This window comes from Eulemur rufifrons, chromosome 5 (assembly GCF_041146395.1).
Source record: "Eulemur rufifrons isolate Redbay chromosome 5, OSU_ERuf_1, whole genome shotgun sequence".
NCBI lineage: Eukaryota > Metazoa > Chordata > Mammalia > Primates > Lemuridae > Eulemur > Eulemur rufifrons.
The window spans coordinates 54386143-54410432 of NC_090987.1; the positions used below are offsets into that span (position 1 = coordinate 54386143).

Here is a 24290-nt window from a genome sequence, read left to right on the forward strand (position 1 = left end):
ATAATTAGGTTATTTACTCAATCCCTATTAAATACAGGATTAAAATACAAAAGAATATTTCTCAAAAGAAGTCATTTTCAAGCTTAGTGCCTAATGACATGTTTTGTGTTTTGCTGATTAGCAAGACCACATTTTTACAGGAAATGGTGGTTTAGTAATCCCTAATCTACTCCTGAAAGCAAGTCAGGCTGAGGAAGGACACCCACATTCTCTCATGGTAGGGAAAAGGTCCCAATCCCGTAGAACTTACAACGTTGTCTTGAATACCAAATGGTTTGTCTACATTCAGGTGGAAGTTTGCAGATTGCAGGGACCAGTGGCCCCATCTTTGTTCTGCATCCGTAAGTATCTTTCACAAATACAACACACTCTCTTTCGCAACAACTCATATAATACTTCATGTACATGTGTGGGTGTGGGTGGGTGCTCCCCACAGATCTACGACGGGCACCTACGGCAGAAAAAGAGTGAAGCTGGCCAAGAGGTGATAGAGAGCAACAGTTCAGCTAAAGGCAACCGCTGCTAGGCAGAAGGAAGGTCCAGGTGGCCAAGTCTTCCTGATTTTTCAGGGGAGTACAAGAAATCTGGATTTTTAATGGGATATCTCCAAATTCTAAAACATTGACAACTAATGCAAATTTTTTTATTTTTAAAGTGGGTCAAACAGGACCCCTCATTCTTCGGAGGAGAAAAAGGAGGCCTGTAACGGAGACGCCACTCTCCAAAAAGACAAACAGGCAGGTGGGGGCGGCAGAGCCCAAGATTTTTGGAAAGCTTTCGTCCGGTAAGTAAAATAAATACACTTATAAGACCTGGGATTCTTAGTCTCTAAACCCTCCTGCGCCTAGGGCCCAAAGGACCAAGGACAAAGTCCCCTCTCCGCCCACCCCAGCTTCCTCACCGCCCTCCGCGCCACACCCTCCATTCCCTGAGCGCCGCGGGTTCCTCTGTCTCCTGGACCTCGCCCTCGGTTCCTTGGACGTCGCAAGAGTGCCACTATCTACCCCCTCGCCCCGCACTGCCTGTTGCAAGCCTGGCTGCCACTCTGCGCTCCCGGAGGGCGGCACACAGACCCTGCCCCACGGCCCCACCGCGCACTCCCGAGACACGTGGCTCAGGTGTGCGGCCCCGTCGGCACCGACGGACAGGCCCGGAGAGCACACAGCCCGCCGCAGGTACAGCAAGCGCCAGGGTCCCAGCGCTCGAGGCGCCAGGCGCGCGTGCCCGGACGGGGCTTTATTGCGTCACCGCGACTCCAGAGCGCGCGGCTCGATCATGAGCACGCCGCCGGCACCTTCGCGCTTGCGCATCTTCCTCTGCCAGGCGCGCGCCGCGGCCGCCGGGCTGACCTCGGGGTTGAGCTGCTTCTCCAGCAGGTGCATGCGCGCCGTGGTCTCAGTCAGCATGTCCATGAGCAGTTCCTGCTGCAGCTTCAGGTAGTTGTTTTCCTCCAACAGCACCTGGCTCTTGACCCGGTGCACCTGCGCCTTCCAGCCCGACATGGTCGGCGAGGGCAGCGGCGGCCGTGTCCGCGCCTGCTCGCCCTCCGTGACCCAGCGGCCGTCGTGGAACACGAAGGCCTCCTCGGTGAGGCGCGTGCGCGGCGCGCCGTAGTTGAGGCCGAGCTCGGCCTGGCGCGTCCGGTGGTCCAGCATGTAGAAGGTGGACATGGAGGAGATGCGGCGCAGCGGCGGCCGCCGCGGCGAGAAGCGTCGGGAGCAGTGGTCGGTCCAGAACCGCCGCAGCTGCTCCCACAGGCTGCCGGCCTGGCTCGCAGCCAGGCACTCGAAGGCTGCCAGGGTGAGGGCCGGGTGGGCCTCGTGGGGCGCGCAGGTGCCGGGAGGGGAGCCGCGGCGACGGTGGCGATCCGGGCTGCACCCTTGTCTTGAATGTCCTGGACCCGGTGTCCTGAATGATGAAGGCGGGCCAGGGGCGCTGCTGGGGAGCAAGAGTCCAGGTGACCAGCCTGCGCGGCACAGGCCGCCCCCTCACACCGCGAGGCCCAGTGGACGTGGCTGTAGGCCTGCGGCCTGCGCGGGGCTAATCAGCTGCGCCTGCTGAGGACCCCATCCCTCCACACTCGCCCCAGCAGCAGTCTCTCCGAAACCACCTTCCCCAAAGACCACTCGGTGTCAGGCCCCGGGGACAGATATACCATCCCCTGTTCTCTGAGCTGCACCTGGAAGGGGTTATGAGTAGGGGAGAAGGGAATAGTGATTAAAGGTGGAGCAGGACTGTGCTGGTGGGTTGGGGGTGGGAAATGCTAGGCAGAGTGAAGAGCCGGCAAGGCTTTCACGTTCCAGATGTGAGGAAGAGGTTGGGTGGGATCGATGTTGGGAGCAGCAGAAGAGGAAGGTGGACCAGGGCCCTCTGTGAGGGCCGTGTACAGGCGGGCTCAGAAGTTTAGACTTCATTCTGCAGGTAAAAGGGACCTGCTGAAGGACTACGAAGCCAGGGTTAGATTTGGACTCTGAGAAGAATCTGGTGGGACGTCAAGCATAGCCAACACCTTTACTGCCCTCATTGTTATTTGACACCTTTGCACTGGCACCTACTCCGTACTAGGCCCCAGGCTGGTCCCAGCACAGCCTGTGCCTGCCCTCAAGATGCTCCAGGTCCAGCTGGGAAAACAGACGTGTGTGGGGGTCACAGTCTGATGTATTCAGTGCCATCCTGGGGCATGTGACATGTGCTTAAGGCTCCAGGTAACAGGGATTGTGCACATGACTTTTGTTCCAAGCAGACTACACCCTCCAAGAATCTAAAGTCCAGATAACAGACAAATCCCATTCGGCCCACCTCTTCCCTTCTAGTATGTGCTGATTCCATTGTGTGAGAAAGGAAGCTACATGTTTTTGATTCTTCTTCTGCCCACAGAGAGTGAAAAGAGAAAGAACTGGGGAGGATTCCCTATGTCATGTCTTTGTTAGTTCAACACACACTTATTCCTCACATATAGCTGGGCAGAGGCTGGATGGTATCATCCCCTAGAACTGGTTCAGGGAGACCTCCTCCGGAAGCCCACATCCAGGCCCACCCCTAAGGTTGCATCTTCCCAGAGGCCCCTCCCCCAATAATCCTCACTGCATGCTGTGTCTCACCTGGAAGATGTGGAGGTGCCGGTGCCTAGGTGCTGTCCAGGCCCGGCCCCGTCTCTGAGCCTCAGCTCCTGTTTACCGGCTGTGACTCACAATGCCTCCAGGCCAGGCCAGCCCAGGACAGAAGGGGCATCAGTTGCTGAGCTGTGAAACAGACTTCGGCTCTCCCCTGCCTGCATTCAGTGCAGTTATTGAGCACTTACTGTGTTGCAGGCACTGTTTTAAGGAATTAAAGAAGATATTCCTTCATTAAGCTATCATTCATGGGGGAGAGGGGGGTCATCAGCAGAGTCTGAGACTGGAATTTGTTATAGGGGAATTAACAATTTAGTCCCTCATGACGCTAATGTAAGATGTCATGGGTCAGTTTCCCTAGAAGCAGAGCCTACCATGAGCATTCCTGTTGGAGGGGTTTAGTGAGGAAGTGCTCTCAGGAGAAGGGAGGGAGGGAAGCAGGGCAGGGTAAAAGGCTAAAGCTGAGCTAGAGTGTGGTCTGGAGTGGAGACCAGCCTCAGCCTGATCCCATTGGGAACACTGAGCACCAGTGGCCCCAGAATTAGGTGTTCTTGAGGCAAGAAAGCCAGTCCTTTGTACCCTCCCCCACCTTTCCCTCCGTTACTGGCAGAGGCTACTGGGTTTTGTAAGCCAACACTTATCAGCACCACCAGTGATAGGGATCTGAGTGGGGTGCCCACCAGCATAGAGGAGGGGGGAAGAGAATAGATGATAAAAATGAAAGGAAATTACTAAATGAATAATAATTTCTGATTGTGATACATGCAGTGAAAAAACCAGGGAAATACAGAAAGTGACTTTTGGATAAGGTGAGGGGTGGAAACTAATTTAGGCATGATACTCAGTGAAGGCACTTGTGACGTCCATGCTAACACCTGCGTGATGAGGAGACCCTAGCCCCTTGATGATCTGGGGGCTAGAGGCAGGGAGGAGCTGGGCATGTTGGAAGTGCCCGTGCTATGTGCTGGGACAGTGGAAGGAAGTAAGCTCAGCCCTACCAGCCATGCCGACCCTTCCCATCCCTCTACTTGGCACTCCTGACCCCAGAGGCCTCTTCCAGAGCCTCCCAGGTAATCCTCCCTTTCGCATGGCTCTGCAAGGGGGCAGACCCACCTCTAGGGGAGCTCACAGCTGGGGCAGAGCCAGGCGGTAGTAGTGCCACCTCCTACAAAACTTTTCTTCTTTAACAGTTTTATTGAGGTATCATTGGCATACCTCAATTGAGGTATAATCAACTACATATATTTACAGTGTATAATTTGATAGGTTTTGATCATTTGTCATATGAAATCAGTCCCAAAATCAAGATAATGAAGGTATCCATTACTTCCAGAAATTTCTTCTGCTTCTATCACTATATATTAGTTTTTAGTTTCTAGAATTTTATAATATATGAATGGAATTATTCAGCATATACTTATTTTGGTAGTGGCTTTTTGTAGCATAATTAAGATTTATCCATGTTGTTGCATTTATTAACAATTCATTACTTTTTATTGGTGAGTAGTATTCTGTTGCATGGAAATACCACAAAATTTGTTTTTCCACTTGTTGATGCTAATTCAGGTTGTTTCCATTTGGGGGACTATCATAAAGAAAACTATTATGCACATGTCTGTATAAGTCTTTGTGTAGACATATGCTTTTTTTTTGTTTGTTTGTTTTTTGAGATGGAGTCTCACTCTTTTGCTCGGGCTAGAGTGCTGTGGTGTCTGCCTAGCTCACAGCAACCTCAAACTCCTGGGCTTAAGCAATCGTTTGCCTCAGCCTCCCGACTACAGGCATGTGCCACCATACCTGGCTAATTTTTTCTATATATTTTTAATTGTCCAGCTAATTTCTTTCTACTTTTAGTAGAGACGGGGTCTCACTGTTGCTCAGGCTGGTCTCGAACTCTTGAGCTCAAATGATCCTTCCACCTCGGCCTCCCAGAGTGCAAAGATTACAGGCATGAACCACCATGCCCAGCCTAGACATATGCTTTCATTTCTTTTGAATAAATACCTAGGAGTGGAATGGCTGGGTCATATGGCAGATGTTTGTTTACCTTTTTATGAAGCTGCCAAACTTTTTTTCCAAAATGGTTGTACCACATCCCCACCAACAGTGATTGAAATTTTCTGTCCCTCCATATCCTGGCTGACACTTGGTATAGTAAATCTTTTTAATTTTAGCCATTGTAGTTGTGTGTATAAATTGTGGTTTTAATTTGTATTTCTCAAAAGACTAACGATGTTGAGTATCTTTTCATATTTGTTACCCATTTTGATGGTTGTTCAAATCTTTCACCCATTTTTTAAAAATTGGATTGTTTGTCATATTGAATAATGGTAGGTCTTTCTTTTTTTTTTTTTTTCTTTGAGACAGAGTCTTGCTCTGTTACCCAGGCTAGAGTGCCGTGGCGTCATAACTTACTGCAACCTCAAACTCCAGGGCTCAAGTGATCCTCCTGCCTCAGCCTCCTTAATAGCTGGGACTATAGGTACAAGCCACCACGCCCAGCTAATTTTTCTATTTTTTGTAGAGACAAGAGTCTCGTTCTTGCTTAGGCTGGTCTTGAACTCCTGGCCTCAAGCAATCCTCCTGCCTCAGCTGCCCAGAGTGCTAGGATTACAGGTGTGAGCCACTGTGACCAGCCTGAACTGTAGTTCCTTAATGCTAAAAAAGTCCTTTGTTAATATGTTTTGCAAATATTTCCTCCTAGTCTGTGGCTTGCCTTATCAGGCAAAAGTTTTTAGTTTTGATGGAGTCCAATTTATTAGTTTTTTTCTTTTTCATGCTTTTTGTGTCATGTTTAAGAATTCTTCATTAAACATAAGATTACTATGATTTTCTCCTCTGTTTTCTTCCACAAGTTTTATAGTTTTGGCTTTACATTTAGGTCTGTGCTCCATTTTGAGTTAATTTTTGTTTGTGATTTTTTTTTTCATATTAGATGTTAAATTGAGTCAGCACCATTTATAGAAAAAAGTAGCCTTTTCCCCACATAATGCAGTGATGTTTTTGTTGTACATCATGTGACTGTGTGTGTCACTTTCTGTGCTCTCTGTTCTTTTTCTTGTCTCTTTATTCTCACACCAATGCCACATTTTCTTAATTATTGCAGCTTACTGTGAGTCTTGATATCTGGTAGTGCAAATCTTGCAGTAATAGTCATTAAGATTGCTTTGGCTTTCTAGGTCTTTTGTATTTCCATATAAATTTTAGAATTAGAATGTCAGTTTCCACAAATAAATCCTCTCCCTCACTGTTTAAAGCTCTCTCATCTTGTCATCAGGACACACGGAGAGCTCAGAGCAAACCTCAGAAGGTTGTCTGATGGGCAAGGAATCAGAGCCCAGGAATATTTTAATTGAGCCAGTGGTTCATTTTTTTTTCTCTTCCTTTCTCTCTCTCTCCCTCCTTCCTTCCCACCCTCCCTCCATGTCTCTCTCTCTCCTAATTGTGTCTATGCTATTAAGATTAATTTTGTTAAAAATCATGCTATTTCAGGCAGGTCATAAGCAACCTCCAGGAATGGTATGCAACAACTTTCAATTTCCCTTATATCCATGGACTGCCAAAAAGGGAAAGTTACAAAGCCCAAGGAAGTCTTTATTTGATGATTTGAACAGGGAAAGTTAAGAGAGATGAGGGATAATTCCCATTTAACATGTTAACTCCTTTCCCAAGAAGACCTTGATTTTGAAGAAGTTTAATTAAAACTGCAGAATTTAAAGATTCACAATAAAAAAACAATGGTTCCTGGCTCCTCTGAGGGAATCCATCTCAATGTGGTCAATGAAAAGTCTGGATTTGGAGCCTGTGAGGGAGGGGGTGCCAAGTCCCAACAGGTCTGAGTTTAAAGACATAAAGTTCATTCTGATGCAGAGAGGAAAGGAGAAGAGGACCTAAATGTGATTTTTGAAATTTCCCCCCACACAGGCATTTGTGCCACACCTGCTAGGGGTATGAACATCAATGGGTCTTTTTTCCTGGCAATCAGGAGAAATACTCTGCAAACCAAGGAAGTTAAGTTTTTACCCATTGCAATTTCAATCTGGCTTCTGTGATACTCTGTTAGTGATATTTGCCCTTCCTGGAAACAATAAGGTGTTCTCTGCTAATATAGCTTTAAAAAAAGTAAAAATTCTGCATTTGTATAAAATTTGATAAAAATATCATTCAAGGGGTCTGGGTTCTCAGTTGAAGCCAAGGGGAAAAATTAAAAAAAAAAAAAGAAAAGAAAAAATATCATTAAAAAATACAGAACACAAGAATTGCACAGTTATTTTAAAAAAAAAAAAAGCATGGGCTTCATTGAGCACTTCTACTTTCTCTCACTTTTTTGCAAAGTACCTTTTTAGGAAGAGCATAGCATCTCCTCTGTAGTTCTTCCTTCACTTGGGCTTTTTCCTGTCTTTGGTGTTTCTCTAGGGCTCAGTGGTGATAGGAGATGGTGGATGCACAAAAGATCGTGGCAGTAGTAGTGGTTTGGGGCTGCTATTGATCCTGCCCCTGTGCTGATCCCAACCCAGTGTTCCTTAAAATTAATTCCATGGATGTTCATTGGACTTTTCTGGGTTTTTTTTCTTTTTTAGACAAAGTGTTGCTCTGTTGCCCAGGGCTACAGTGCAGTGCCGTCAGCCTAGCTCACAGCAACCTCAAACTTCTGAGCTCAAGCGATCCTCTCACCTAGGCCTCTCAAGAGTGCTAGGATTACAGGCATGAGCCTCCACACCCCGTCCTTGAGGTCAGGAGTTCGAGACCAGCCACAGCAAGAGCGAGACCCGGCTCTACTAAAAATAGACAAAATTAGCTGGGCGTGGTGGTGTGGGCCTGTAGTCCCAGCTGCTCAGGAGGCTGAGGTAGGAGGATTGCTTGAGCCTAGGAGTTTGAGATTACAGTGAGCTATGGTGATGCCACTGCATTCCAGCCTGGGCTACAGAGCAAGACCCTGTCTCAAAAAAAAAAAAAAAAAAATCTGTTTTCAGAAAAAAAAAAAATGTTGATGCATGTTCTCTCTGCTCTGGATGACTATCTCTTTTTTTTTTTTTTTTTTTGAGACAGAGTCTCACTTTGTTGCCTGGGCTAGAGTGCCATGGTGTTAGCCTCCCAAGTAGCTGGGACTACAGGCATGCACCACTATGCCTGGCTAATTTTTTCTATATATTTTTAGTTGTCCATATAATTTCTTTCTATTTTTAGTAGAGATGGGGTCTTGCTCTTGCTCAGGCTGGTCTTGAACTCCTGAGCTCAAACTATCCGCCCGCCTCAGCCTCCCAGAGTGCTAGGATTACAGGCATGAGCCACCGGGCCCGGCCTGGATAACTATCTCATAACCAGGGTGTCAACAGAACTTGAGAGGCTGGAGAACCAACCATGTGATTAGAGGGTTGGAACTTTCAACCCCTGCCCCCCACCTCCAGAAACTAGAGAGGGGCTAGAGATTGAGTTCAATCACCTATGGGCAGTGATTTAGTCAATCATGCTTACTATGTAAAGGAACCTCCATAGAAAACCTTAACCAGTGGGGTTTGGAGAGCTTCCAGGCTGATCAACAACTGACGTGCCCGGAGGGTGGCATACCCAGAGAGGGCATGGAAGCTTCTCATACCCTCCTACCTCATCCCTTACTCTATGAATCTCTTCTGTTTGGCTGCTCCTGACTTATATCCTTTATAATAAACCAGAAAATGTAAGTAAAACACTTTCCTGAGTTCTGTGTTGAAGTCAAATAAAATATAGGATGAATCTTTAAGTTTAAAACATTTTGTTGGGGAAGTAAGAATTGCAATTCGGGGTATACATGGAGACTGGGTGGTCTTTGGTTTGTCCGTAGAACAAAGAGAAGGTTAGAGGTTTTATAAAAAAGATATATATTTTTCACAAGAAAGTCCACTGGCACTAGTAAAGTTTTGGGCAGCTAGCAGGCTCTGATTGGTGAGTGACAGCGCTGGATCACACTAGTTTGAGTTGCAGCAGGTTGTGTCAGCAGCTATTAGATAAACTGATTCCAGGTCACAGCAGGCAGTTTCAGCAGCCAGGCTTGCAGAGATTTACATCCTTGGAACAATGTTTTGTGCCTTGAGTGTTTTTTTCCCCCTGGCCTCTCAAGTCTGTTTTAGTTGGGTATAAAAAGAATGACCCAATTTGTATGATCAACTTTGACATCTGTGAGTGGTTCTAGCTAGCAAATTAGGAAACCTGAGGGAGGCTTGTGGAACGCTGAAATTTGTAGTTGGCTGGGCAGAAATATGGATGGCCTGGGGACCTCATTTGCAGCAGGCCTCTAAAGTGAGGGCAGTCTGTGGGGTTGAACCCCTAAATCTGTGGAGTGTCAGATTGAATTGAATTGACAAAAATGATGTGTCTTAGCCTGTTTTCTATTGCTATAACAGAATGCTACAGACTGGGTATTTTATAAAGAAAAGTTGTTTCTTTCTTTTTTCTTTTTTTTAAAAAAAGCTATTCAGGCAGATGAATTTTATTTCTCAGAGTCTAATGTTGAGGGTCCACATCTGGTGAGGGCCTTCTTACTGCATGATGACATGGTGAAGGGTATCACATGGCAAGAGGGCAAGAACATGCCAGCTGGGTCTCTCTTCCTCTTCTTACAAAGCCACCAGTCCTATCCTGGGGGCCCCACTCTGATGACCTTATCTAATTGTCATTACCTCCCAAAGGCCCCACATCCAAATGCCATCAACATATGAATTTGGGGATTAAATTTCCACCACATGAAATTTGGGGGACACGTTCACACCATAGTATAGTGTCAGAAAAAAAGACATCACAATTGGTCTCAGAAGACAACACCCTGTATTTGGTATCAGGGAAAAGAAAACTTCAGAGGAACATGTTTGGGTAATGGGAATGTTCTGTATCTTTACCATGATAGTGATGACATGATATATACTGTATATTTTTCAAAATCATGGAACTGTAGGCTGGGCAAGATGGCTCATGCCTGTAATCCCTGGCACTTTGGGAGGCTGAGGTAGGGGGATCACTTGAGGCCAGGAGGGTTTTTGTTTGTCTGTTTGGTTGGTTGGTTTTTTTTTTTGAGACAGCCTCGCTGTGTTTCCTGGGCTAGAGTGCCATGGCGTCAGCCTAATTCACAGCAACCTCAAATTCCTGGGCTCAAGCAATCCTCCTGCCCCAGCCTCCCGAGTAGCTGGGACTACAGGCGCATGCCACCATGCCCAGCTAATTTTTTCCATTTTTTTTCTTTTTTTTAGTAGAGATGGGGTCTCACTCGTACTCAGGCTGGTCTTGAACTCCTGGACTTAAGCAATCCTCCTGTCTTGGCCTCCCAGAGTGCTAGAATTATAGGAGTGAGTCACCATGCCTGGCCAACGCCAGGAGTTTTGAGACCAGCCTGGGCAACATAGCAAGACCCTGTATCTATGAAAAAAAAAATCAGCCGGGTGTGGTAGCCCATGCCTATAGTCCCAGCTGCTGGGGACGCTGAGGCAGGAAGAACACTTGAGCCAGGAGTTTGACACTGCCGTGAGCTATGATCGTGCCACTACACTGCAGCCTAGGGATGGAGCCTGAAGATATGACTGAGTTCTGCAATCTCATGGTAAAACTTTAACAGATGAGAAGTTGCTTCTTATGGATAAGCAAAGTAAGTGGTTTCTTGAGATGGAATCTACTCCTGGCGAAGATGCTGTGAACATTTGTTGAAATGACAACAAAGAATTTAGAATATTACATTACTTAGTTAATATAGCAGCAGCAGGGGCTGAGAGGATTGAGTCTAATTTTGAAAGTTCTACTGTGGGTAAAATGCTTTCAAACAGCATCACATGCTACAGAGAAATCTTTCATGAAAGGAAGAGTTAATAAATGCAGCAAGCTTTATTGTTGTCTTATTTTAGGAAACTGCCACAGCCACCCCAACCTTCAGCAACCACCACCCTCATCAGTCAGCAGCCAGGGAATTGCTGGGTCAAAGGATCTGTGCATGTTATAATGCATATAAATAATTTATTTTGAAAACCTTCTTGCAGATTATATCATAATGTCAGAATACATTAAAATTTTCTGTACCTTCTACATCTAAGAACTATAAAATGATTATTTCTCTCAATAAAATACTTTAATGCCTCAAAGTACTTTTTGGATTACCAGGAAAAGATGTCATTCTTCAGGGTTTTGTTCTCAGCTTCCTCCCTTGAATAACATACTTTAGTTGAAAAATCCCCATCTCCAGTCCTTTGTCTCGGGCCCAGACCCAGGATCAGCCAAGCTTGGCTTTCCTTTCTTTTGGGTCTCTACACTTTACCTCCAGTCACCCAGTCTCAAACCCTCAGTGTCAGCTTTGCTTCCTCTTTTTCCCTATCCTCCTGAGTCCAACGGCAACATTTAATGGTTTTATTTCTATATACCTTGCTATTCACTAATCCTGCCCTTTTTATCAACAGCAAGGGGTGGTTTCCTAACTGGCTTCATAGCTGCTACACTCTATTAGATCTCCCTGGAATAGTTTTAAAATAATTCTGCCCTAAATTATAATATATAATCATTACATAATTATATAATTGTATGTATTAATAAATTATGACCCAAATCTGAAATATCTCCCCACAAACTCCCTGGCTACACCTTCAAGGCCTGGTCCCAACCCAAATCTAGAGCTGACTTCCCATTACTCACTTTTCTAACACTCTTCTTCAGCCATAACACTCTTGTACGTGGTGTCCCCAGTCCCCAAACATGATGCCTGTGTTCCTTCCTTTGCACATGCTGTTTCCTCATCTAAAGGAGCCTTTTTCCAACTCTTCACCTATAGAAACCCTGCATGTCCTACCAGGTCTAGCTCAAGTCTTACCTCTTTCCCCATCCATTCTATATAATATAAGTATTCCCTCAGAACCCCATTAAATTCTCTTCAGTATCACACTCTTTTAGCACGTACCTTTGCTGGAGTAGCTGTTTTGCTCACATATAAAATTCCATTTTAAGCTCATTATTTGGAATATGTGGCACCCCGAATTTTATTTTTCTTTGAATACCCACTTCCCCACGTAAATAGGAAAGCAAAATTCTCCTACACAAATTTGGGGGCTGAGAGTTGGAGAATGCTAAACTTATGCAGACACCAAACCCTGCCTCCTTTCTTCTTCCAGGTGGCGGGAGGGAATAAAGCTGGCTACTCAGTTGGTACTAGTTTTTTCCACCCTTGAGAGCCTTTGGGTCTCCAAACAAATGGAGGACAGAGGTCAGGCCCTCTAAAGGTCTAGATGTGCTGAGTGGGTTACTAACACGGTGGTGTGTGTTAAATCTTTCCATTGTACCACCCTTCTCTCTCAATCCTGTCCTCCGTGTGTCTCCGTGCCCTTACGTCTGATGTTTCTTCAAGAAACATCACAAAGTGAAAGCTGAAAGACGGAACCTCGACTGTTCCGCACTGCGTGTTAGGTTAGGTAGTGAGGCGGCCGCAGGCTCCAGGGCCCAGAGCGATGACTCTGCAGGAGCGGTGGCGCCTGCCTACACGGCGCGGTGCGGTCACCTCCAGGCCCGGCCAGGCAGCAAGGGCCGGTTCCGTTGGCGTCCCGTTGGAGCCCGCACTCGCGGCAAATGCCCCTTCCTGATGGCCGACCGGACCTCCCACCCTTTCTGCCAGCTGCCATTTGCCCCTTCAGCGAAGGCCGCCGGATGCCGGTCCCGGGTCCGGGTCTAGGCACCCGACGGCTGCCGACCACAGGGGCGAGAAGAGCCGACCGTCCGGCCCACTAAGGCACCAGGGCAAACGCGCGCGGGAACGCCCGCCGCGCCGGGCCGCCCCGCCCCAGACGCGCGCGCCCGGTGTCCCTGATCTACCGTGACCGCCCCCTCACCTCTCGCCCAACCGACAGCCACTTCCTGCCTCACTCTCGGCAAATCCTCACACTCCACGAAGAATAGCCCTAGGGGGCGTATGGGAAGGTGCATGGAGCGACGCCCGCGCCGACCAACCGAATACTGGAGCTTGCGCGGGGGGGCGGGACTTAGCGTTGGCTGTAGCTTCTCAGGAGGGAGGGGCGGACGCGAGGCCGGACTTCGTGTGGTGGGGCTCGCTCGCGCGGCTGTGGTAGCCGAGGCCTCTTGGTTTTGCGGCACGTGACGGTCGGACCCCCCTTCACTGCCGTGTCCACTGCAGCGCGGGGCCAGGTGTGCGGGCGGGAGAAGGCGTGGGCACTGCCGGCGGTCCCAGGGAGGCTGGAGGTGAGGCCGAAGGCCTGCGCGCGTCTTGGGGCCTGTGAGGACCCGGGGGGACCAGGAGCGCGCTTTCGCGGCCGAGGGGTCGGGCGTGGCCGGGGGCCGCGGGGTCGGGCTGGCTTTAGACCGCCCAGGCCTTGGCAGACGTGCCTGCGCCGAGGGACGAGGCCCGAACGCCGGCGCCTTCGGTTGGGGAGCCAGGCCCAGGCCGCGCCGCCGGATTCGGGAGGCGTGGCAGGTGCCCTAGAACCTTTCTTGACCTCTGGGGAAGCTAACTGATTGCTGTAGCTTTGCTTTTAGGGCTTTCTTAGGCCGCTTGTTGGCTGCCTGGGCAGCCGCATGGTGGGCTGAAGTAACCAGGCAAACGTCTGGAGTGGGATTGGGCCTACTAGGTACCCCTCCTAGTGGGGAGAGGTGATGTTAGATCGAGAGAATATTTAGCATTAATGTTACTGTTGAGTATTCGAAAATAAAACCCGAAAGCGAAGACTGGATCCTAGCACCCTAAAGAATAAGAGGAATGTACTAGAACGAGAACGTGCAGTGGTTGAGAAACTTTAGTCTTAACAGTTAAAGCACCTATTTGGGAGTGGGGAGTAATCCAGTCAGAGAGTCACAGGACGTTAGAAGCGGCAAAGCACCCAAAAGCTAAGTGCACCTTGTTTTATTACGGTGGAGGCCTAGAGGGCTGAAATGACTGGCCCAAGGTCATGTGATTAGTTTAATGATCACTGGGATTATAGTTGAGGGCCAGGCAGTTTGGGTGTAGTGGTTAAAGTGAAGGCCCTGGTTCAGGTCCTTAATCGCTCATTTGTTACTATGTGAATCAGCCTGGGCAGTTCTTACCCTTTCCTTTGTGCCCATTTCTTGCAGAGTGGTGGTTAACTGATGGACTTGTGAGGATTAAATTAAGATGTGTATAAAATAAGACAGGGAAGTCTGATACATAGTAACCAATGAATAAATAATTATTGCAATAAATTATTATAATCTGAATGCTTTTGGTGCACTACACTGACATCCTGGTCTTTCAGTTGGTTGAGTCCTGTTTCCCAGGACCCGAAGTATTTATGGCAACGGAGGAAGAAACTGACATTGTGGATTGACTGCTGGGCATGACACAAGTGATTGCTAGTTTAGGGAAGTTAAACTGAGCTGAATATTAAAAGCTTAGGAGGACAAAGGTGAACCACAGTTAAGTCTCTTTACCTCTAATTTAGGTAATGGAAGATTTCGCTTAATTTTTTAATAAGTTTTTGTTTTCATTTTTAAGGAAAAGAATTGTATTGATCTCTAAAATTGTATCAATCTTTTCCCAGCAGGGTTTGAGAGTCATAAATAGACATGAATAGACTCAACCATTATGTTGATCAAATATACATTTGCTCTAATTATGTCTAGAGCAGAGGTAAAGAGTTGTGGGACTATGTGGGAGTTCTCCTTTCTGTTAGCCAGAGTGCACAAACAAGCCCAGGTAACTGGATCATGAGAAGGCTCCAGTGAACTATGTATTAGAGTAATTTTCTAACCTATCTGAAAATGGGTGCCAGCATTCTCTGCCCCACCCCCTTCACTATCTTAAGTCTACAGTTCATTTAGCACATTATCTTCCAGGGGCCACAAGAGGTAAATGTTATGACAAAAGTCAGTTGCTGCAGTTTTCGCAATCACACTATTGCATCCTTTTAGTTACAGAGTTCACTTTGCCCTGTAAGATAGATAGCTTAAAGGGATGAAGTGGCAGTTGGTAAGCATAAATGCAGGCTCATGAGATGTGAATCCTGGCCCAGTGTGATAACTAGCTTATGTACCACTTTGGTTTCCATAACTTAAAATGAGAATGAGAAATCTCCTGGATGCCTCACCTTTAGCGGGCAATGAGAGGGGCAAATAAAATGTTGAACATAAAATTACTTTGAGGCCGGGCGCGGTGTCTCATGCCTGTAATCCTAGCACTTCTGGGAGGCCAAGGCAGAAGGATCGCTCAAGGTCAGGAGTTCGAGACCAGCCAGAGCAAGAGCGGGACCCCGTCTCTACTAAAAATAGAAAGACATTAGCTGGACAACTAAAAATATATAGAAAAAATTAGCCAGTCATGGTGGCACATGCCTGTAGTCCCAGCTACTTGGGATGCTAAGGCAGAAGGATCGCTTAAGCCCAGGAGTTTGAGGTTGCTGTGAAGTAGGCTGACGCCATGGTACTCTAGCCCGGGCAACAGAGTGAGACTCTGTCTCCAAAAAAAAAAAAAAAAATTACTTTGAGAAGTGTAATGAACTGCAAATAAGAGAATTGGCAGCTAATAATAATTCATAGGAAATAATAAAAGTGCCCAAACAGTTGTAACCTATATAGCTTATGGTAAAACTTGTCAGGAAAGTGCTAGTTAAATGCTTTGTTACTGCAACAGAAGTACTTGTAAATTAAGCTTAACTGTGAAGCTGTAAAAATTATTTGAGAATTTTGTTTTTTAAAGAATTTAGAAATCTAAATTCTATTTTGAGTATTTACATCTTAAACCTACTTTAAAGTTTATAGGGAAAAAGAAAGTGCTATGCAAAAATCAATTCTAATGTTTCTGTCAATTAAAAACAAAATCCAAAAATGTAAGTAAGGCAGTGTAGATTTATTTTAAGATGGATTAGCATTTATAATAAAGACCACTTTGATTTTATGTATTTTGCCCCTTTAAATGCTTTTATTTGTTATTTTTTTTTCTGAAAGGGGATAAGACCTGGATAAATGTTTTTATTTTTTGATTAGATGCATATGGTAGTAAAATCAGAAGCTACCAAAAGTAGTATAGCTTGTGTCCCTTATTTAACATGCTTGGGTCAGAATTGTTCCGATTTTGGATTTAGGGAGATTTGCATTATATTTATCAGTTGAGTATCCCAAATAAAAAATGTTATGTTACTGAGCAACATTTAGTAGTAATAATAATCACTGTTAATACTGAGCAGGTGCTGTAAACCAGGCACTGTCATAAGCACTTTATATGCATTTTGTTTATACAAGAGTTCTAAGAGGTAGATATTGTTAATTGTCATTTTAGAGTTGAGGAAACTGAGGCCCAGAGGTTAGTAATTCACCGAGATGACAAGTTATTAAGTAGCCAGGGTTCCTTCAGCTGACTTGAGTTCCAGCTTGTGAACACTGCTCTATCTCTATCTTTGACTTTGGACAGACAATGTAATTTTTCTTAGTTTTAGTGTCCTCATGTGTAGAATGGGGATGGTAGAGTCTTCTGGGGTTCTTGTAAGGGTTATTAGATTACCTAAAGTGTCTACAAACTACAAGACAAAATTTTAAAAGTGTGTATTAGATGAATAGATGGCTTACATGAAAGACTGCCTCTTCCTTATGCACCACCTATTTTAAAAGTCACCTAATATTTTTTAAAAACAACCAAGAACATTAACTTAGGTCGTTTTTTCTATTTCTCTTTCCAGTTTCTCATTGATTAAAGGAATTAAGGCTCAAATTTCTTAACTTCTTTTGAAAGACAGTCTCACAAGTAAAAACAGAGACCCAAATGGCTTGTTTCACTGGTGAATTCTGCTGAATACTTAGGGAAGAATTAATACCAATCTTTCACAAACTCTTGAAAAAATGAAGGATGGGGAACACTTCCCTACTCACTCTGTGAGGTCAATATTACCCTGATAATATCAAAATAAGACAAAGACTTTACAAAAAAAGAAAACCATAAACCACTATCTCAAACCCTCCCCCCTTTTCTTTAAGAAGGTCTCATCATGTTGCCCAGGATGGCCTCTAATTCTTGGGCTCAAATGATCCTCCTGCCTGCTTCCTGAGTAGCTGGGATTATAGAGGCATACCACTGTGCCCAGCTAGACCAATATCTTTTCTGAAAAACGGGGGCAAAAATCTTCACTCAAATGCTAGGAAAGTAAATCCAGCAACATATAAAAAAGGTGATACACCATGACCAACTGGTATTTATCCCAGGAATGCAAGGTTAGTTCAATGTATAGAAATGAATGTATTATAATATACCACATTAATAAAGAACAGATGCATTTAAGGACTGTAGGCTAAAGGGAAAGAAAAAAAAAGAAAGAACAGAAACCACATGATCATTTCCATAGTTGGAGAAAAACACCCTTTCATGATAAACATTCAACAAACTATCAGTAGAAAGGGACTTCCTTAGCCTGATTCAGAGACAAAGAAATGATCTCATCACTTGAAAAATAAAATATAAAAAGAAACCTGGAAATAGTTTGAGCCCACAATTTTTTTTTTTTTCCTTTTTTTCTTTTGGAGACAGAGTCTTGCTCTGTTGCCCGGGCTAGAGTGCCATGGTGTCAGCGTAGCTCACAGCAACCTCAAACTCCTGGGCTCAAGCAATCCTACTGCCCCAGCCTCCCAAGTAGCTGGGATGACAGGCATGCGCCACCGTGCCCGGCCAATTTTTTCTGTATATGTTTAAATGTCCAACTAATTTCTTTCTATTTTTAGTAGAGATGGGGTCTTGCTCTTGCTCAGGCTGGTCTCGAACTCCTGACCTCGAGCGATCCTCCCGCCTCGGCCTCCCAGAGTGCTAGGATTACAGGTGTGAGCCACCGCGCCCGGCCTGGACTGTCTTTTTTAAGGATGTGTGCTGAGACTAGGCGTGGTGGCTCACACCCATAATTCTAGGACTTTGAGAGGCAGAGGCAGAAGGAACACTTGAGCTCAGGAGTTTGAGACCAATCTGAGCAAGAGTCAGACCCAGTTCTCTACCAAAAATAGAAAAAATTAGCCAGTCATGGTATGCAAGCCTGTAGTCCCAGCTACTTGGGAGGCTGAGGCAGGAGGATCACTTGAGCCCAGTAGTTTGAGGTTGCAATGAGCTATGATGACACCACTGCACGCTACCCAGGGTGACAGTGAGACTCTGGGAAAAAAAAAAGTGTGCTGAGAACAGAATTGTAATCAAAAAATGTTGATTTAGGAAAATTCACAAAGAAAAGTAATTATTTGATGAAGCAGGAATAAATAGCAGATAAATACAAATTTCCGTATCCAAATGCTAAAATTACATATACACTGTTGCAAGGAAGAGTTAAGAAGAAATTGTATAACATAATTGGAAGAAAGCAAGTTTTTCTTGTTATGTAAAATCATCCAGGAATATTAGACCTTTTGGTCAGGTGTGAGAATTTAAAATTTTTCAATATGATCGTACGAATTGTGTTTCTTTTTTTTTTTTTTTTCTTTTTTTTTTTTTTTGTTGAGACAGAGTCTCACTTTGTTGCCCAAGCTAGAGTGAGTGCCGTGGCGTCAGCTTAGCTCACAGCAACCTCAGACTCCTCGGCTTAAGCGATCCTACTGCCTCAGCCTCCCGAGTAGCTGGGACTACAGGCATGCGCCACTATGCCCGGCTAATTTTTGGAATATAAATTTTTAGTTGTCCATATAATGTCTTTCTATTTTTAGTAGAGACGGGGTCTCGCTCTTGCTCAGGCTGGTCTCGAACTCCTGACCTCGAGCAATCCACCCGCCTCGGCCTCCCAGAGTGCTAGGATTACAGGCGTGAGCCACCGCGCCCGGCCACGAATTGTGTTTCAAAGAACAAAACATTTGAATATGCCTATGAAGTACTGGATTGTGGTAGACTTTATATTACCTTTTTGTATTTTCATAGCAAGCCTTTGAGACAGTAGTACTATTATCCACATCTATAAAATAGGGAAAGAGGACTTCTGGAGTTAAATAAATTGACCAAGGCCACCCAGAGGACCTGAAGAGACTGGGACCCAGGTTTCTCTGACTTGACAAGTTATTCCACCACATGCACCATGCTACCTTGTGTATGAGGAATAAATTCTCTGAATCATCAGCTTAAAATAAGCTTCCACCTCTAGAATTTAATTCACTCTTTCAGAAAAGTGGACTGAAATATTAAATGTGAGTAGATTAGGTAATCTTGAAAGTTCCTTCTGATCTGAGGATTTGAGCCCTGGGCCTTTTTGCTCTGTCTTTGATAATCAAACCAGAAAGCTGTATGTTATAAATGTGTACATGTTTGGCTTGTATTTTCTTGGCTTTGTGTACATTTGTTCACATTTATATCTGTGATCCTAGAAGATAGAGAATCTTTTACCTGGGTACAGATAGAGAACTATATTTGATTACCAAATTCAAAACCCTTCTTAATTGAAAAGAAGGGGAAAATACTTACCTCATCAAGCTCAAATTTCTAATCCAGATCATATTTCTGAGTCTGTCTTTATTGTTTTGTGCTTTAAAGCAGTGGTCCTCAACCTTTTTGGCACCAGGGACCGGTTTCGTAGAAGATGATTTTTCCATAGAGGGGAGGGCAGGTGGTTTACCTCTCTGCTAATGATAATCTGTATTTGCAGCGGCTCCCCTGCGCTAGCATCACCACCTCAGCTCTACTTCAGATCGTCAGGCATTAGATTGTCATAAGGGGCACGCATCCTAGATCCCTTGCATGTGCAGTTTGTAGTTTATGGTAGGTCCATGCACCTATGAGAATCTAATGCCTCTGCTGCTCTGACAGAAGGCGGAGCTTATGCGGTGATGCAAGTGATGGGGAGTGGCTGTAAATGCGGATGAAGCTTCCCTCGCTTACCTGCCACTCCTGGTGTGTCTGGTTCTTAATAGGCCAGGGACCAGTACTGGTCCTCTGTCTATAGCTTTAGAGGACTGGGTCAATTTTAAGTTTGTTTCTAGACAACTTTGATCAACTCTAAAGAACCATTTTCACAGATCCAGTAATACATTTTTTTAAAAAACTTTTAATTTTGAAGTAATTGCAGTCCCACAAGAAGTTGTAAAAATATTACAGAGAGGTCCCTTGTACCCATCACCCACCTTCCCCCAGTGGTGACTAACTGTAGTATTTAATATCAAGACCAGGAAGTTGACATTGATACAATTTATAGACCTTGATTTCACCAGTTTCTATGTGCTGTGTGTATAGTTCTGTGCAATTTTATGTCAGTAATTGGTTTTGGAAATTTACCTTTTTTTACTTTTTTTATTTATTTATTTTTTTTTTTGAGACAGAGTCTCTCTCTGTTGCCCAGGCTAGAGTGAGTGCCGTGGCATCAGCCTAGCTCACAGCAACCTCAAACTCCTGAGCTCAAGCGATCCTCCTGTCTCAGCCTCCCGAGTAGCTGGGACTACAGGCATGCGCCACTATGCCCGGCTAATTTTTTCTATATATATTTTTAGCTGTCCATATAACTTCTTTCTACTTTTAGTAGAGATGGGGTCTCGCTCTTGCTCAGGCTGGTCTCGAACTCCTGAGCTCAAACGATCCGCCCACCTCGGCCTCCCAGAGTGCTAGGATTACAGGCGTGAGCCACCGCGCCCGGCCTTTTTACTTTTTTTAATAGAAGGAAAAGTCTAGTGTGAGTCTTAAGTAGTACTAACAAATTTGTATGCATTTTTGCAAGTTAGATAAGAGATAGGTTATAATATTGTAAGTTTATCTTGATACTAAATTAAACTCAAAAACTTGATTAGTAGAACTAATACCACAGTTTATTCATAAACCCAGAAAACATGGGCAGATATATGCAATATCATCAAGGTCACCCTCAATCCATTTTTTAAAAATTTTGTTACTAGCCCAGGCACTGTGGCTCATGCCTGTAATCATAGCACTTTGGAGGCCAGGAGTTTGAGACCAGCCTGAGCAAGAGTCATATCCTGTCTCTACAAAAAAAAAAATAGAAAAATTAGCTGGGTGTAGTGGCACATGCCTGTAGTCCTAGCTACTTGGGAGGCTGAGGTCAGGGGATCACTTGAGCCCAGGAGTTTGAGCTTTAGATTAGAAAAAAATTTTTTTTTTTTTTTTTTTATAAGTGTGTGTGAATGTGAGAAGGAGAGAGAAAATGGCTCCTAAAAGAAGACGAGTGAATGAAGTGCTCCAAGAAAGTAAGAAAGTGATGGCTTTTAAGCAGAAAATAAAAATATGAGGGAAACTGCAACAGTGGAATTTGAGAAACCTTGCCCTAAAGAAGCTCACCTATCTTTTAGTACAAGCTGGGAAATAGAGAATCCTAAGAAAGGTGGTGTTTCGTTACTACAGGAAAGTATTAATTGGTTTAAAAGTAATTTCTAAGCATTCCAAATCTAGTGACTACTTGCTCTATAGCTTTGGGGTAGGGAGAACCACGCTGTTTGTTTTTTAAAAGCATTGTTACTTTGTTCTTGAGCTACTTGCTATATATTTCCTTTCCATAATCTTAGAAACAGTGGATGACAACAGAAAAGAATGCTGTCTGTTTTAACAGTCAGTAAATGTAAAGACAAATGAAGACTTAAGATGGGAAAAAAGTTGTGAAATCCTCATAGAGGTTAAAATATATGAAAAATCATTTTGTGTCTTTAAGATAAAAGAGGTATAGAATTAGCAAGTAGGGTGTACTGTACTGGGAGTCAGAAACCTTGGCTTCTGATCCTCATTCTGCCAATAGCTGTGTAATTTTGGGCACATCACTCTCTGGACCTCAGTTTTTCAACAAGGAAAGTTAGACTAGATTCCTATGGTATATTTCAGCCCCAGGATTTTTTGTTGGAGGGATGGGGGCTCAATCACTTGAGGCATTATAGTGGAACATCCTGTTTTTTTAAAAAATTAACTTTAGTTTTTGGAACAGTCACAGATGTGTAAAAAAATTGCAAAGATAGTACAGAGGATTTCTGTATACTTGACACCTACTTTTCCCTATTATTTTTAACAACTTAGGAGGCTTAGGTGGGAGGATTGCTTGAGGCCAAGAGTTTGAGCTGTGTGAGCTGTGTTCTTGCACTGCACTCCATCCTGGGTGACAGAGTAAGACCATGTCTTTTAAAAACAAAAAACAGGCTGTACGCAGTGACTCATACCTGTAATCCTAGCACTTTGAGAGACTAAGGAGGGAAGATTGCTTGAGGCCAGGAGTTTGAGACCAGCCTGAGCAACATAGGGAGACCCCGTCTCTGCAAAACATAGAAAAATTAGGTGGGTGTGGTGGCACGCACCTGTAGTACTAGCTATTCAGGAGGCTGAGGCAGGAGGATCATTTGAGCCTAGTAGCTAGAGGTTGCAGTGAGCTATGATGACAACACTGGGGTCTGGCCCAGGCAACAGAGCAAGACCTTGTCTCAAAAACCAACAAAAACCTCCCAAAAAACAACTTACATTACTATGGTACATTTGTTACAATTAATGAACAAATATTGATACTGATAATATTAAGTCCATACTTAATTGAGATTTCCTTTGCTTTTCCTACCATCCTTTAATTTTTAATTTTTAGTTTTGTTTCTTATCATTATTTTTTTAGAGACAGGGTCTTGCTGTGTTGCTCAGGTTAGACTTGAACTCCTGGGCTCATGCCGTACTGGCACCTCAGCCTCCCACATAGCTGGGACTACAGGCACATGCTCCCCCCCAGCCCCCCACTGCTGTCCTTTTCTGTTCCAGGATACCACGTAGTGTTTCGTCATGATGTCTCTTTAGACTCCTCTCAGCTGTGATGGTTTTTCAGACTTTCCTTGTTTTTTGATAACCTTAACATTTTTGAGGAGTACTGGTCAGGTATTTTGTAAGATGTCCCTCTACTGGGATTTGTCTGTTTTTTTCCTCCCTCATGATTAGACTGGGGACATGAGTCTTTGGGAGGAAGACCACAGGAGTTAAATTGCCATCTTCATCACACTATATCACTTGACATGACCTGTCACTCTTGATGTTGGCCTTGACCACCTGATTGAGGTAGTGTTTGCCAGATTTCTCTGCTGCAAAGTTAGCCTGTGTTTTCCGTCTCTTTTCATACTGTACTTTTTGGAAGGATGTCATTATGTGCAGCTCACAGTTAAGGAGTGGGGAGTTAACGAGTCTATCTCCTTGAAGGCAGAGTATCTACATAAATTACTTGGAATTTTGCATGGGAAATTTGTCTCGTCTTCCTCATTTAATTATTTGGTTATATATTTGTATCAGTATGGACTCATGGGTATTTTTACCTTGGGTTGTAATCTAGTGCCACTTATTTTATTGCTCATACTGTTCCGGTTTCGGCCATTGAGAACTTCCAGTAGGTTCTTGTAACATATCCCCGTTTTTTCTTTCTTTTTGATCTTCAATTTGAAGAATTTGTTTCTTAGTTTTTGAGCACTTTACTTTCTGGCACTACAGGATGCTCCAGGCTTGTCTTATATATTTCCTGCCCCACTTATAGAATCAGCCATTTTTCCAAGGAGTGTTGTTTGTCTTTTTTGGAGAATGATATGAGAAATGAAGATCTTGGCATTAGTTGTGTTTATTGCTGCTGGAATATAGTTTTCTTCTAGGCTCTACCAACTGACGGCAAGGAAGTATATGTGTACATCCTAACTGGTACACATATGCACATATCTACAAATACTTCTATATGTAACTCTGTATCTTAAGCTGAACGTAAGCTTGTACTGATGTCTCCAGTTCTCTTCTAATACTATATGGATTTCTCTAGTCCCCTTCTCTTGCTTATCTGTAAATTCCCACTTCAACAGTGAAAAAGTAGCTCTCACCATCCATCACCCATTTAATTGTTCAGTTACAATATACATGTATAGCAATGTCAGAATTGTTAATCTGTATATGAATGGGAAACACCTTTTTTTCCCCCCAGAGTATCATGGGGATATAAATCCTTTGGTTACGTAAATTGCCTTTGCCCTACCCGACAAGCGTGCCATCCCCCAAACAGCTCGCACTGCATCCATTAGGTGTGGATTTAGCCATCCCCTCTTCCCGGAAACAACTTTATTAACCAGAACAGTGCTCTTGTACAGTCTAATATTGCAGACTCGTTTTTTTTCTAATTTTTTTCTTTTATTATTTTTTTATGTAGAGACAGAGGTCTTGCTATGTTTCCCAGGCTGGTCTTGAACTCATGTCCTCAAGCAATCCTCCTGCTTCAGCCTCCCAAAGTACTGGGATTACAGACATGAGCCACCATGCCTAGCCTTGTACTCATTTCC

General features: G+C 44.4%; 2 protein-coding genes across 4 annotated transcripts in view; one reads left to right on the forward strand and one right to left on the reverse strand.

The window, feature by feature from the left end:
• Window positions 1-670: 670 nt before the first annotated feature.
• Window positions 671-24290, forward strand: part of CANX (calnexin) — a 44894-nt gene continuing 21274 nt past the window's right edge. The window contains exon 1 of one of the 3 annotated variants that reach the window (XM_069468587.1): window positions 671-784. The gene's annotated coding sequence lies outside the window, so the exon portion shown is untranslated. Of the gene's footprint in view, window positions 785-13135; window positions 13308-24290 lie in introns of those variants that run through there. The other 2 variants (XM_069468585.1, XM_069468586.1) reach the window with 2 other exon arrangements.
• Window positions 1006-3073, reverse strand: CBY3 (chibby family member 3). Its single transcript, XM_069468316.1, has 2 exons — window positions 2984-3073; window positions 1006-1941 (listed from the first exon to the last, which is right to left on the reverse strand). The coding sequence occupies exons 1-2, from the start codon at window positions 3025-3027 to the stop codon at window positions 1245-1247; spliced, it is 741 nt and encodes a 246-aa protein (XP_069324417.1). The 5' UTR covers window positions 3028-3073; the 3' UTR covers window positions 1006-1244.

Excerpts from the sequence above, each read along its gene's own strand:
- CBY3 (XM_069468316.1), bottom strand. The coding sequence starts at position 3,027 with ATGTGGGCTTCCGGAGGAGGTCTCCCTGAACCAGTTCTAGGGGA. Across the intron at positions 1,942-2,983 it reads CCTGAACCAGTTCTAGGGGA|CAGCAGCGCCCCTGGCCCGC; the intron begins TGATACCATCCA and ends ACTCTTGCTCCC.